At 40.7% G+C, this 16,005-nt stretch overlaps 1 protein-coding gene across 1 annotated transcript in view; it reads right to left on the bottom strand.

The window, feature by feature from the left end:
* Positions 1-244: 244 nt before the first annotated feature.
* Positions 245-16,005, bottom strand: part of c1qtnf1 (C1q and TNF related 1) — a 39,544-nt gene continuing 23,783 nt past the window's right edge. The window contains exons 2-4 of the mRNA XM_014212896.2: positions 4,576-4,781; positions 4,268-4,404; positions 245-3,220 (exon numbers count right to left, since the gene is read on the bottom strand). Of these exons, the coding sequence (XP_014068371.1) occupies positions 2,670-3,220; positions 4,268-4,404; positions 4,576-4,781 (894 nt within the window). The 3' untranslated portion in view covers positions 245-2,669. The remainder of the gene's footprint in view (positions 3,221-4,267; positions 4,405-4,575; positions 4,782-16,005) is intronic.

The following is a 16,005-nucleotide window of genomic DNA, read 5'->3' as shown; positions in this document are numbered from 1 at the left end:
TAACTAAGAAAGACAGGCATAATATTTGCTGTCTACAGGTTGGGTCTGGGTTTGGGTTGGTGTGCTTTGTTCTCCCAAGCACATTCCACTGTGTCCACTGAGAAAGTTTGGCAGGTACACACCATCAAATAGCCAGGAGAAATAGAGACACCCTATACAATACAGGCACACACACACACACACAACTAAACAAGCATGCAAAACCACCATATATCTCATGCACCCTATCACTCAAACAACAGAGGATTATTTATTTGTCTTTTTAATGAATATGGTCCATATACATACTCAACTTGATCGTATCAAAACTACTTTTAAACCATGCATAGTGGCTGAACAGCCTTAATCAAACAGTCTATTATAGAAAACATGTATGTCTGCAGGCACTAAAACATTTCCTGGCATTTCTGGTCTCGGCTAAGTATTTCCTGGGATCTAATTCCAAACCAAATTCAATATCTGGCCTTTCTCCCTAGATCATTTTTTCATGTGATGGTTTGGTTTGAAAAGAGGCCCTTCAGAACCATGAGGGAAAGTCAACTAAGACCCATGGATAGTTGGTAGAGCATGGTGCTTGCAATGAAAGCGTTGTGGGTTTGACTCCCATAGTGGACCAGTATGAAAATGTATGCACTCATTACTGTAAGTAGCTCTGGATAAGATTGTCTGCTAAAATATAAATGTTAAAAATGTGTGAGGGTTTGGTTTCGAACGAACTAGGACCCATTGATAGGGTATAAGGGTTTGGTTTGGAACGGGGCCCAACTAGGACATAGGTTGTGAGGGTTTGTTTTGGTTTTGAACAGGGCCCAACTAGGATGCAGGGATAGGGTGTGGGGTTTGGTTTGGAATGGGTCCTTGGCCTTGGAGACTAACAGTGAGCTCTAGGGACGTCTACTCGTATAAAAAATAATATTTCTGAAACCACCCTGGACATTTTCAATGACTCGAGGTTTCATGGAAAGTGAATACTGGCTTGTGGCAAAATATTTTGTTTAAGATATTCATATTTTGGTAGATATTTTCTACACCACTGAGGTCTAACACGTTACACTTGACATTACATTATATATAAAAAACTAAAAACATAGTATATATCAAAAACTTTGCACAACACAGTAATATATATATTGATTGTTGCTCAAATCTAAGCAGCACCATAGAACAGTTTAAGCACCATGTAGTATTATTATTGTATATGTAACTGATTTTGCCCTATGCGATTATCATTTCCATTATTGCTAAACCGATATTGTATCTTCAGTAAAGCTGAGTCTATTGTTGTATTATGGAGGCTGGGTTACATCCACACTGGACCAATGTTGTCAATATTGGCGCTGGGTTTTTTATTCAAATATTCAAAGGGCAACCCCACCCTAGTACAATAACTCCACAGACAGTGCTGACTACAGTCTACAAATGTCAGACAGACAACACTGCAGAAATGGAGTGACCTTTTCTATCTGAATGGAAAGAGGTTTGCTTACAGGTTTTGAATGTCCACAGTCACTGAACAACCAGAATGCAGCTATGTGAATGAATGTACAGCTATGTGAATGAATGTACAGCTATGCCATGCTTTGTCTCATTCACTTCTAGCACCTGTTGCTTTATCTAGTCTAGGTTGTATGACATGTTTTATGATATATGAAGTATACCTGTGTAGTTCATCCAGTCAGGGAATAAAGCCTGAATAACAAGATATAAAGTGCTCCAACTCCTGTTCACTGTGAATTAGTCCTTTTTTGACGTTTTTCCTGGGTAAGCCCTGTCACTACTTGTTTTAGGATATGTTTACAGTGTAATTTAATAGCAATCTTTGTGTAACTCAAAAATATGATATATCGCTACATCTACATTTGAAAGCTATGAGGGGTGCTCTTAACCTAACATATTGTTTATCTGAGTGCAAACTTGGTAAGAATTATAATACTTTCCACTACACAAAATACATAAAAAAATACATAATTCATGAAATGGTCTCCATCCCAAATGGCACCCTATTCCCTATTTAGTGCACAAATTTTCATCAGGCTCCATAGGGTTCTGGTCAAAAGTAGTGCAAAATATCGGGAATGGGGTGCCATTTGGGATGTACACTTAGTGCTGCCAGGGGACATGGAGTACTTTTTAAGGTTTACTGACCAAAGGGACATCAGTACAGCTATGTGATGGCTGTAGATGCAGGACACTTCTTCACACCCTCAAGGCACTTTAAACTCAACAACACAACAGTGACAATCTTGAATTCATTTTGTTTGGTTTCCTGACAAAACATCCAAAATATCCTCAATCTTTATCGGACTGTGTGTGCAACATGTTTTTGCCAGATTAATTACTTTGCTTGGTTTACTTCTCAAAATATATATTTTGCTATCTGGATTATGTTATATAAAATACATTTATTAAAAGACACAATAAGAAAATTAAGGAGATATTCTACTATGAACTATGAACCAATCACTCTTCTGATTTTGTCTCCATCTCGTTTCACACATGTCCATAATATCACACAAGCCCACAACCCTGTCTGCATCTCAAATAGCACCCTATTCTCCCCAATATAGTACACTACTTTTGACCAGGGCCCATATGGCTCTGCTCAAAGCAGTGCACTATATAGGGAAAAGGGTGCCACCTGGGACATAGACCCAACCGTCCCCCTCCCCCTACCCCTCGCTCTTTGGCTTGATGAGGTGTCCATTGAAAGTGATGTAGGTATCAAAGTCATCGCTGAAGATGGCGTTCTCTCTCTCCCCTTTGAACAGCCTGACCCACACCTGGTCCTCTCTCTCCAGCTCTAGCATCAGGCTCTGGCTCTGCATGATGCTCCGGTCACTGGGCTGAGCGTACAGGATCACCACCTCCCTCTCGTTATGCATCACGTGCACATACGTCTCCTTCTGGTTCCACGTGTGCACGTTCAGGCTGAAGTAGTAGACCCCTGGCACGTAGCAGTAGAACTTGCCTGTGAACATGTTGAAGTGGCCGTAGAGGTTGACGAGCTCGGTGTCGAACACTAAGGTCTGGTAGTAGTCATTGGAGTGGATGGCCTTCTTGCGGCCCACGGAGAAAGCAGCGTACTGGGCCTTGCAGGGTTCACCCGGGGTCCCTATGCTCCCTTTGGTGCCCCTGAGGCCGTTGGGCCCTCGGGGGCCGGACTGGCCAGACTTACCGGATTTACCGTAGGGTCCTCGCTGGCCGCTGTCCCCCTTCTCACCTGGAGGAGGAAGAAGTAGAAATGTTAGTAAAACTCCAGTACATGCAACTTTTCAAGGCAATAAGAAGAGAATACCTCAGGTCAGTCGATGCAGTCAAAGTTCATAGTTTAAGGTAAGACTACAGATAAATTATTGTGTTTGTGTCTGACACAGATTTGCCAACTGCTTTGCATAGCTAGTGGTCATTCACCATAACAGTTACAGTACCACATCTGTTTTCACATTCTCAGCATCCAAGATGTACAACGTGGCAGATATAAATACCCACAGCTGTTGTCCCCTCTCCCAACCCACTGGTTCCCAAACATGTTTTCGCCCCAAAGCCTTTAATCGCCTCATCATTATCCCCCAAGACACAACCTGAGTCCCAAATTACACCTTATTCCTTATATAGTGCACTTCTTTTGACCAGGGCCCATAGGCACTATGTATGCAATAGGGTGCCATTTGGAAAGTTGAGACCCAGTAAAACGTTTCACAACCCACCAGTGAGTCCTAACCCACTACTTTTCCTAACCCTGGGGAACAATTTACTAACCCACAAACCCAAAGCGTTTGTCCCCTCTCATCTTTGTGGAGAGTCACCAAGCTCATCCTGCTTGCCAAAGACCCTGCATGCCTGTGTGGTTTAGCCTGACCCTGAACTGATCTTGGCAGAGACATTATTCTGGTTAGAAAGGTATGAGAGGCTCGCTGACTCTCGAAAGCCTTGTGTGTAGTTGCTAGTTGCGAGCTTCAGTTGCTAACTTCAGATCCATTTGCTATTCGGCTCTTTACGTTTAAGGCAAATTAACCAATCTGCTTTCTGCTACACTGGACCACTCATTTGATGTTCTTGTGCAAGTCTTTAAATGGAAAGTGCTGTCCCCCAGTGATTCAGGTTCTCCAAACGGTTGAAGTTAAGTTCAAGTTAATTGCGTCCACCAACCATCTGTCCTTAGAAATTGAGCCTGGGAACAAGGTTAAGTTTAAGTACGTAAGTTCAAGTTACTTAACTTGACTTAACTTAATGTGGTAGTCAGTAGTAGTGCAGGTGACCCACCTACCTTTGAGGATGGTGATGTTGATCTGTGGCACCGCTTGGTACTGTGGGTACTGTTGTGGGTAGTGGGGGTTGGAATAATGAGGAGGGGGCTGCTCTCCAGGGTCACAACACCGCCGACAGTCTTTACCCCTCACCTCACTACCAGGAGCCATAGAAAACAATGTCAATGGATACATCCCAAATGGCAACCTATTCCCTATTTTGTGCAATACTTTTGGCCCATAGGGACCCTGGTCAATAGTAGTGCACTATATAGAGAATAGGGTGCCACTCAGAGGGGTATTATGTAGGAGTAGTATGCAGTAGTACCTGACATCTCTGTGGTAGACTCTGGTGTTTGTCCTAGGGTCTTTCCTAGGGTCTGTCCTGGGGTCTGTTGTCTCACTGTCCCTGTCCCTGTTCTGGTCTTGTTCCTGGTCGTAGGGGGACCGGTAGGGTTCACCTGAGACCACCAACAGGAGCAGTACCACCCACGCACACAGGGCTGAGGGCGGCTGCCCACCCCACACTGTCATCTTCGGGATACAGGAAGTGACATCAGTCATTATCAGAAAGTGATTGAGCTCATATGGTAAGGAACTTCATATCTTCTCCAATGTACTTTGAGATGGAGATGAGAAGAGAGGACACAGGAAATCAAGGAGATACAATTGAGATTCATCCATAGATTTTGTTAATAGTTGTTCTGCACTTTAGTTTTGCTATGAATAGACCTCTTTCTTTCTTTATTTCTTGCTTTAGGACAGTGATTACTACATAATCTGTGAAGTTGGGGACAGACCCAGTGTCTCTGGAGACAGAGTGGTTGGCCTGCTACATAATGTGTTTGTGGGATAAACCAAACTCCTATATTCTCATCTGTTTTCACTTGGATGGTTATGACACCTCAATATGACAAACAACAACAGTGTGCGTCCCAAATGTCACTATATAGTGCATTACGTTTTACAAGGGCTCTGGTCAAAAGTGGTGAACTATATAGGGAATATGGTGCCATTTGAGACGGAGACAGACTGTACTCTTAGAGTAAAAAATAAATAAATAAAAACACACATTTCCACACATTAGCCTAACTCAAGAGAATTTATGCTGGAGAATATGATTGTCTTTGAACTTCTTTAAAGCTAGAATCCTTAGTTACTACATTCATTTTTGGACATAGAAATTAATAATGATATATACCCAATAATTCTTGAAGAATATAACTTATAACGGCAATTCCACAGTAAAGGAATTGCACTGAGACTCAGGTTTTTCATTTAAAATGTATGCCAAACAAAAAACATTGATTTCAAAGTTTACCAAACCATACAACTCTATGCACAATAATTACTTTTAACATTTTGCACTGAACATTTTACAAAAGAACTGTGCAGATGCAAATTTTGGTAACAGAATCTCTGTAAAATCTCACTCAGTTTTTATGTGTCCATGTTTTCCAAATAAATATTTGCTCTGAAATAATATTTAATTATGTCTGCAGAAAGAATGGGGTGTCATCTATGACATGACACATTGACTTTGAAAAAATCTATTTTGGTTATTGAACTACAGTAAGTGAAGTGGATTTACACCTGGTAAGGGAATTGCGATAAAGGAATTTCGTCATGTGTCCCTGATCTGTTTTACACAGAAATTCATAATTATGGATAACATTTTCTTCATGGTGATGTATCCTAAAAGGTACACAAAGGTATCCAATATCCTCCTTTGCATATGTGGGTATTATTCTACACACTGGCTATTATTTTAATAACTCTGCACCCAAATAAGACCAAATTTTGTTGGTCTGGGCCGGAACAAATCTGAACCAATCATAGACATCTATGTTTCACAAACTTGGACATCAAAGTACAGCACAGTAGAGCTCAATAGAGTACAGTAGAGTACAGTACAAAACAGTAGAGTACAGTAGAGTAGAGTACAGTAAAGTCGTGGCCAAAAGTTTTGAGAATGACACAAATGTTAATTTTCACAAAGTCTGCTGCCTCAGTGTCTTTAGATATTTTTGTCAGATGTTACTATGGAATACTGAAGTATAATTACAAGCATTTCATAAGTGTCAAAGGCTTTTATTGACAATTACATGAAGTTGATGCAAAGAGTCAATATTTGCAGTGTTGCTTGGAGTTTGTGAGAATTTGTGTGTGTTTTGTTTGTCCACCCGCCTCTTGAGGATTGACCACAAGTTCTCAATGGGATTAAGGTCTGGGGAGTTTCCTGGCCATGGACCCAAAATATCGATGTTTTGTTCCCCGAGCCACTTAGTTATCACTTTTGCCTTATGGCAAGGTGCTCCATCATGCTGGAAAAGACTGTCTGACCTTCTCCCTGTAGGCTGACTCATCGCAGTTGGTGATCAGGCCTACCAATGTCGTATCATCAGAAAACTTGATGGTGTTGGAGTCATGCATAGCCACGCAGTCATGGGTGAACAGGGAGTACAGAAGGGGACTAAGTACACACCCCTGAGGGGCCCCTGTGTTGAGGGTCAGCTTGGAGGGGGTGTTGTTGCCTACCCTCACCACCTGGGGCTGGCCCGTCAGGAAGTCCAGGATCCAGATGCAGAGGGAGGGGTTCAGTCCCAGGGGCCCTAGCTTGGTGATGAGCTTGTCAGGGACTATGGTGTTGAACGCTGAGCTGTAGTCTATGAACAGCATTCTCACATAGTTATTTCCCCCCTTGTCCAGGAAGGAGAGGGAAGTGTGAAATGCAATTGAAATTGCGTATTCTGTGGATCTGTTGGACCGGTATGTGACTCTAGGGTGTCTGGGATGATGGTGTAGATGTGTGCCATGATCAGCCTTTCAAAGCACTTCATAATTACAGAAGTGAGTGCTACAGGGCGATAGTCATTTAGGCAAGTTACCTTGGAACTCTTGGGAACAGGGACAATGGTGGTTAGTTTGAAACATGTTGGGATTACAGACTGGGACAAGGAGAGATTGCAAATGTCTGGGAAGACATCTGCCAGCTGGCCTGTGCATGCTTTGAGAACGTTCCCTGGGATTCCATCTGTGATTCTTAACCTGTTTAAATTATTGTTATCATGTCAGAGTTGGGAAGACTAAATAACACTGGAGAATTTGCTATATATAATCAGAAGGATAGAATTATGGTCAGATTTGCCAAACGGAGGGCGGGGGAGAGCTTTGTATGCATCTCTTTGTGTGGAGTAAAGGTGGTCTAGGATACATTTTTTCTCTAGCTGTACATGTGACATGCTGGTTAAAATTTGGTAAAACTGAATTAAGTTTGCCTGCATTAAAATCCCCGGCCACTAGGAGGGCCGCTTCTGGGTGAGAATTTTCTTCTTTGTTTATGGCCTTATAGAGTTGGTTGAGAGCGGACTTAGTGCCAGCTTCGTTCTGTGGTGTTAAATAGACGGCTACGAATAATTTAGATGAGAACTCTCTTGGTAGATAGTGTAGTCTACAGCTTATCATACGCTACTCTACCTCAGGCGAGAAATACCTTGAGACTTCTTTAATATTAGACATCGTGCACCAGCTGTTATTGACAAATAGATACACACCCCCACCCCTCGTCTTACCAGAGGTAGCGTCTCTGTTCTGCCGGTGCATGGAAAATCCCGCTTCCTCTATATTGTCCGTGTCGTCGTTCAGCCACGTCTCGGTGAAGCATAAGATGTTAAAGTTATTGATGTCCCGTTGGTAGGATAATCTTAATTGTAGGTCATACATGTTATTTTCCAATGATTGCACGTTAGCAAGAAGAATGGATGGCGGTGTGAGTTTACTCGCTCGCCTACGGATTCTCAGAAAGCTGCCCGATCTGCGGCCCCTTTTCCTGTGTCTTTTCTTCACGCAAAAGGCGTGGACCTGGATGGTTCCAGTGAAAGCAGGATTTGATATGTTTTCTTATTTTTCTTACAATTTTTATCCTGTTTTAGCATATAAAAAATGCTTGGAAAGATCAGAGGTTGGACCTAAGCAAGGGTTTAAATACTTCCCTACACATAAAGAATATGTGTCGGACTTGTTTAAGGAAAAAGTTTCTTCCAGGCCGCGGTGAGTAATCGCTGTTCTGATGTCCAGATGTTATTTTCGGTCATAAGAGATGGTAGCGGCAACATTATGTACAGTCGTGGCCAAAAGTTTTGAGAATGACACAAATATTAATTTTCACAAAGTCTGCTGCCTCAGTTTGTATGATGGCAATTTTCATATACTCCAGAATGTTATGAAGAGTGATCAGATGAATTGCAATTAATTGCAAAGTCCCTCTTTGCCATGCAAATGAACTGAATCCCTAAAAAACATTTCCACTGCATTTCAACCCTGCCACCAAAGGATCAGCATGTCAGTGATTCTCTCATTAACACAGGTGTGAGTGTTGACAAGGACAAGGCTGGAGATCACTCTGTCATGCTGATTGAGTTCAAATAACAGACTGGAAGCTTCAAAAGGAGGGTGGTGCTTGGAACCATTGTTCTTCCTCTGTCAACAATGGTTACCTGCAAGGAAACACGTGCCGTCATCATTGCTTTGCACAAAAAGGGCTTCACAGGCAAGGATATTGCTGCCAGTAAGATTGCACCTAAATCAACCATTTATCGGATCATCAAGAACTTCAAGGAGAGCAGTTCAATTGTTGTGAAGAAGGTTTCAGGGCACCCAAGAAAGTCCAGAAAGCGCCAGGACTGTCTCCTAAAGTTGATTCAGCCGCAGGATCGGGGCACCACCAGTACAGAGCTTGCTCAGGAATGGCAGCAGGCAGGTGTGAGTCCATCTGCACGCACAGTGAGGCGAAGACTTTTGGAGGATGGCCTGGTGTCAAGAAGGGCAACAAAGAAGCCACTTCTCTCCAGGAAAAACATCAGTGACAGACTGATATTCTGCAAAAGGTACAGGGATTGGACTGCTGAGGATTGGGGTAATTTTCTCTGATGAATCCCCTTTACGATTGTTTGGGGCATTCGGAAAAATGCTTGTCCGGAGAAGACAAGGTGAGCACTACCATCAGTCCTGTGTCATGCCAACAGTAAAGCATCCTGAGACCATTCATGCTCACTCACAATTTTGCCTAAGAACACAGCCATGAATTAAGAATGGTACCAACACATCCTCCGAGAGCAACTTCTCCCAACCATCCAGGAACAGTTGGGTGACAAACAATGCCTTTTCCAGCATGATGGAGCACCTTGACATAAGGCAAAAGTGATAACTAAGTGGCTCAGGGAACAAAACATTGATATTTTGGGTCCATGGCCAGGAAACTCCCCAGACCTTAATCCCATTGAGAATTTGTGGTCAATCCTCAAGAGGCGGGTGGACAGACAAAAACCCACAAATTCTGACGAACTCCAAGCATTGATTATGCAAGAATGGGCTGCCATCAGTCAGGATGTGGCCCAGAAGTTAATTGACCGCATGCCAGGGCGGATTGCAGAGGTCTTGAAAAAGAAGGGTCAACACTGCAAATATTGACTCTTTGCATCAACTTCATGTAATTGTCAATAAAAGCCTTTGACACTTATGAAATGCTTGTAATTATACTTCAGTATTCCATAGTAACATCTGATAAAAATATCTAAAGACACTGATGCAGCATACTTGTGGAAATTAATATTTGTGACATTCTCCAAACTTTTGGCCATGACTCTACACAATAAGTTAAAAAATATGTTACACAAAATGCAAAAAATGAACACAATATCACAATTGGTTTGGAGAATGTAAAAAGTCAGCAATGTTCTTGGCGCCATCTTGACATACATATACATACATACATACATACATACATACATACATACATACATACATACATACATACATACATACATACATACATACATACATACATACATACATACATAGAAATGCATATATTTTTTAAAATATATATTTTTCCTTTATTACCCTTCAACCCCACCACCCCTCCCCCAATTGGAGAAAACTAGTGAACAACAACGCTGAGGCCTGTATTTCCAGCTTATACATACTATATACATTTTATGGACACAACCTATTACAATAGTAATATTTTGTTTGTTTTTCTCTTGTCCTTCCTCTACGCTCAACCTCTCCTATCCATGTCTGATGTCCATCCGGTTTGATTTCTATTTGCCATAGCTTTCAAACTGTGCTCTTTCACAAAAGTTCTTAACCTATATACGTTTTACGGGCACAGTATGTTTTACATTAGTTGTTTTGTTGCTATTAGTTGTTATTAGTCCCAACCTTCAGCTCCATTCAACCCCTCCCATCTATCTCTTAACACCATCCATATTGGATTTCTATTTGCCATATATTTTTCAACTGTGCTGTGATGTTTCACAAAAGTTCTGAACCTTTCTATTCTCATTGTTTCTAGATTGTAAATTGAAAAAAAATGTTTTTGCTAAAAGTATTATTATATTATTGATCGATTGACTATGACTTTTGAGATCACCCAGTAGTGTTATCTGCAAGGTTAGCTCCAGGTAAATATTGCAATTCTTCAGGCTTTCCTGGACCTGTGACCAAAAACAAGCTACAAATGGACAGTACCAAAACAAATTATCTAATGATTCTGCCTCTTCGCAGCAAAATCTGCAGAGCTGGGAAGGTTGTATCCCCCATATAAATAACAGTCTATTGGTTGCAAGAATTTTGTATAATAATTTAAATAGAAAAATTCCAAGTTTTGAATCCGGCGTCATTTTGCATATCAGTTCATAAACCATGTGCCATGGAATCGGCACGTCAAAAATCTCTTCCCAACTATTTTGCAATCTATATGGCACGGCTGTCAATTTTTTGGTCCTTAAATGAAACTGGTAAACTTTTTTATTTATCACAATTTTCTTTAACCAATTATGGTCTTTAATGCAGGATCGACAGACAAGTTCCTTACTTTTTCCCACTTCCACTTTCCTCTTCCATTTTTGCGGTAATGCTGCAATTAGTTGGCTGTAATTTTGAGTATTGCAGACATTTCCATGTTTTTGTTATCTGCATGTGTGACATAACTCCACCAGTCCTATTTATGATATAATTTACAAAGATTATACCTTTTTTAAACATTCTATCATAAAATTTGTATATTTGAGTTTAACCACAATATTTGTTGTATTACTTGTTCTGTCTTTTCTGGTGGATTAAATTGAAATTGCAACCAACTTTCTAAGGCTTGTCTTAAAAAATAGCAATATTTGGGACATGATTTCCTTTTCAAATAACTGAAAGTGAGAGATTGTAATTTGAATAAAGGGGAAAAGGCCTTTCTTGAACATAGGGTGAGACATTCTTACTAATTTGCTAGAGAACCAGTTCCGATTTAAGTATAACTTTTGTATGACTGAAGCCTTTAGTGAGAAGTCTAATGCTTTAATATTTAATAATTTCTGCCCCCCCGAATTCATATTCATTATATAAATAGGCCCGATTAATTCTGTTATTTGTTGAACATATTTCCTTTCTCACAAACAAGCATTTTCTGTTTCCCCAAATAGGCATTCTTTTGTATTTCCCAGTAAGAGTAACACTCAGTATTTCTCTCCACATGTTGAACACAATGTACGTGTGTGCTTTCTGCAGATGTATTTATTGCATTCTACACAAGTGGTGCTGGTTTCACTGTCTCGTCGAGGAGGGCAGAGCTGGCATCTTTTCCTTTTCTTGTCATCACCTGTATCCACTGGATCCATCAGAGATCTGCTGCTCTCGCACTGAGATGAAGCTTGGGAAAGCTCCTTTTCACCCAAACATAATTATAAAAGCGCAACCAGAACCATTCAAAACAAAATACATCAGACACTTGTTTATTTTGGACCTGCGCAAATATCTATACACATGAAAGCCTCCAGGTCAAAATGACCCACAACATCATGTTTGTATACAAAATCTACACAGACATTCCACAACACATCAGTGTGTCCACCTTTTGAAGTTAAGTTCATGACCCTGAATGAGGAAAAGTAATTTAATTTCATGAAGAAAAAGAGAAGTTAACTAGTATTTTAGACAACTCAAAAGTGGAAATGGGTCAAATTGACCCGCAACATAATAGGAGGGTTAAAAAAACTAAAAGCGCATATAAGCAAATAGATAAATTGGGATATTACTAAAGAGTTAATCAGGGTGATTTTTCCACAAATAGAAAGGTATTTAACCTTTCCATGGTGGCAAGATCTTATTTATTTTTGCTAACTTTCTATTAAAATGTATTGGAGTGAGATCATTTCTTTTTTTCGGGATATGTATACCGAGTACATCCACATCACCATCAGACCATTTTATTGGTAAACTACACAGTAATGTAAAATGTATATTTTTTTGTGATCCAATATGTAATATAGTACACTTGGTACTATATTAATTTGGTTGTAATCCAGAGAGGTTAGAAAAATTATCTAGATCCTCTATGAGGATATGGAGGGATCCAAGTTGTGGATATAAAAGAAAACATGAATCATCAGCATACAAGGACATCTTTGTTTTTAAGTCTCGTATTTCTAATCCCTTGATATTATTGTTGGATCTGATTTTAATAGCTAACATTTCGATGGCCATAATAAATAGATATGCCGATAGTGGACAACCTTGTTTTACTAGTTTAAAACTTCCTGAGAAGTAGCCATTATTTACAATTTTACACCTAGGGTTATTATACATGATTTTAACACATTTTATAAGATATTCTCCAAAATTGAAATGTTCCAGGCATTTCTATATAACCTCCAGTCATATTATATCAAAAGCCTTTTCAAAGTCAGCTATGAATAGCAGTCCTGGTTTCCCAGATTTTTCAAAGTGTTCTATTGTTTCCAGTTTTTGACTTATATTATCTCCAACGTATCATCCATGTAAAAAACCTGTCTGGTTAGAATGAATAATGTCCGACAATATACGTTTTGCAAGAATTTTTGCTTAAGTGTAAGGGCCCTCCAATTTTTTAAATGGACTGGATCTTTATATTTCCCACTTGTATCCTGTTTCAGTAATAATGAATTCAGACCTTCTTGTTGAGTGTCTAATAATCTACCATTTACATAGGAGTTAAAACATGCTAATAACGGTCCTCTGAGTATATCAAAAAACTTTTGGTATACCTCAACTGGTATGCCATCCAGCCCTTGAGTTTTCCCAGACTTAAAGGCTTTAATTGCATCAATAAGTTTCTCCTCTGTAATTTCACCTTCACATGAGTCTTTCTGTATGGCTGTTAATTTTACTTATTAATAGAAACAAATCTATATAATTAGCTTTGTTTAGAGGAGATGGAGGAGACTGAAATGAAAACATATGCATAAAGTACTTTGCTTCCTCTTTCAAAATACAATTTGGTGAATCATGGGTGACTCCATCATTTGTAACAAGTTTCTAACAATTATTTTTGGTAGCATTTCTATGTTGAAGATTAAAAAAGAATTTGGTGCATTTTTCCCCCATATTCCATCCAGTTGGTTTTGTCATTATAATATATTACCATTTATTTTTGTTTATCCTCTAACTTATTCTGAGCCTCTGTGGTACAGTTTTTATTGCTCTCTATCTGTTCTGTTAGACCTTCTATTTCCTTTGTTAGTATAGACTCCTTTGATCTACATTGCTTTTGTTTTAGAGATGAATACTGAATTGCATGGCCTCTAAAGGCACATTTAAAAGTGGCCCACACACTAAGGGGATTTGCTGTACCTATGTAATGTCGGAAAAATTCAGTTATAAATTCCACTGTCCTAGTTAAAAACAAGTTATCCGATAGGCTTTGATTAAATTTCCAATATCATTGGTTTATTGGTTTGACTTGATTTTGTACACCTGGGGCCTGTTCAGGAGAATGGAAATTTACAGAATGTTCAGATATAAATGTATTGTGTACATCAAATATGATCGTTATTATTATAAAACATTTTTTAAACTTTATTTAACTAGGCAAGTCAGTTAAGAACAAATTCCTATTTACAATGAGTGCCTATCAAAAGGCAAAAGGCCTCCTGTGGGGATGGGGGCTGGGATTAAAAATATAGGACAAAACACACATCACGACAAGAGAGACACCACAACACTACATAAAAAGAGGCCTAGCACAGACTGGAATATGTTCCGTGATTCTTCCGATGGCATTGAGGAGTACACCACATCAGTCACTGGCACCATCAATAAGTGCATCGATGACATCATCCCCACAGTGACTGTACGTGCATACCCCAACCAGAAGCCATGGATTACAGGCAACATTTGCAGTCAGCTAAAGGGTAGAGCTGCCGCTTTCAAGGAGCGGGACTCTAACCCGGAAGCTTATAAGAAATCCCACTATGCCCTCCGACAAACCATCAAACAGGCAAAGCATGAATACAGGACTAAGATCGAATCATACTACACCGGCTCCGATGCTCGTCAGATGTGGCAGGGCTTACAAACTATTGCAGACTACAAAGGGAAGCACACCCGAGAGCTGCCCACAAGCCTACCAGACGAGCTAAATTACTTCTATGCTCGCTTCGAGGCAAGTAACACTGAAACAAGCATGAGAGGATCAGCTGTTACGGACTAGTGTGTGATTACGCTCGCCGCAGCCGATGTGAGTAAAACCTTTAATCAGGTCAACATTCACAAGGCCGCAAGGCCAGACGGATTACCAGGACGTGTACTCCGAGCATGCGCTGACCAAATGGCAAGTGTCTTCACTGACATTTTCAACCTCTCCCTGTTTGACTCTGTAGTACCAACATGTTTCAAGCAGACCATCATAGTCCCTGTGCCCAAAAACCCTAAGGTAAGCTGCCTAAATGACTACCGACCCGTAGCACTCACATCTGTAGCCATGAAGTGCTTTGAAAGGCTGGTCATGGCTCAAATCAACACCATTTTCAGTCCCCTCCTGTACTCCCTGTTCACTCATAACTGCATGGCCAGGCACGACTCCAACACCATCATTAAGTTTGCCGATGGCATAACAGTGTAGGCCTGATTACTGACAATGGTGATACAGCCTATAGGGAGGAGGTCAGAGACGGGGCCGTGTGGTACCAGGACAACAACCTCTCCTTCAATGTGATCAAGACAAAGGAGATGATCATGGACTACAGGAAAAGGAGGATAGAGAATGCCCCCATTCTCATTGACGGGGCTGTTGTGGAGCAGGTTGAGAGCTTCAAGTTTCTTGGTGTCCACATCACCAACAAACTAACATGGTCCAAACACACCAAGACAGTCATGAAGAGGGCACAACAAAATCTATTCCCCCTCAGGAGACTGAAATAAATTGTCATGGGTCCTCAGATCCTCAAAAGGTTTTAGAGCTGCACCATCAAGAGCATCCTGACTGGTTGCATCACTGCCTGGTATGGAAACTTATTGGCCTCCCACTGCAAGGCACTACAGAGGGTAGTGCGTACGGCCCAATACATCACTGGGTCCAAGCTTCCTGCCATCCAGGACCTCTATACCAGGCGGTGTCAGAGGAAGGCCATAAAAACTTTCAAAGACACCAGCCTCTCTAGTCATAGACTGTTGTCTCTGCTACCGCATGGGAAGCGGTACCAGAGCGCCAAGTCTAGGTTCAAGAGGCTTCTAAACAACTTCTACCCCCAAGCCATAGGGCTCCTGAACATCTAATCAAATGGCTACCCAGACTATTTGCATTGCCCCCCCCCCCCCTCTCTTTACGCTGCTGCTACTCTCTGTTATTATCTATGCATAGTCACTTTAATAACTCTACCTACATGTACATATTACCTCAGTTACCTCAACTAACCGGTGCCCCCACACATTGACTCTATACCGGTACCCC

The sequence above is a fragment of the Salmo salar genome, chromosome ssa01, assembly GCF_905237065.1.
Source record: "Salmo salar chromosome ssa01, Ssal_v3.1, whole genome shotgun sequence".
Taxonomy (NCBI): domain Eukaryota; kingdom Metazoa; phylum Chordata; class Actinopteri; order Salmoniformes; family Salmonidae; genus Salmo; species Salmo salar.
This window is presented reverse-complemented; position numbering and strand designations above follow the sequence as displayed.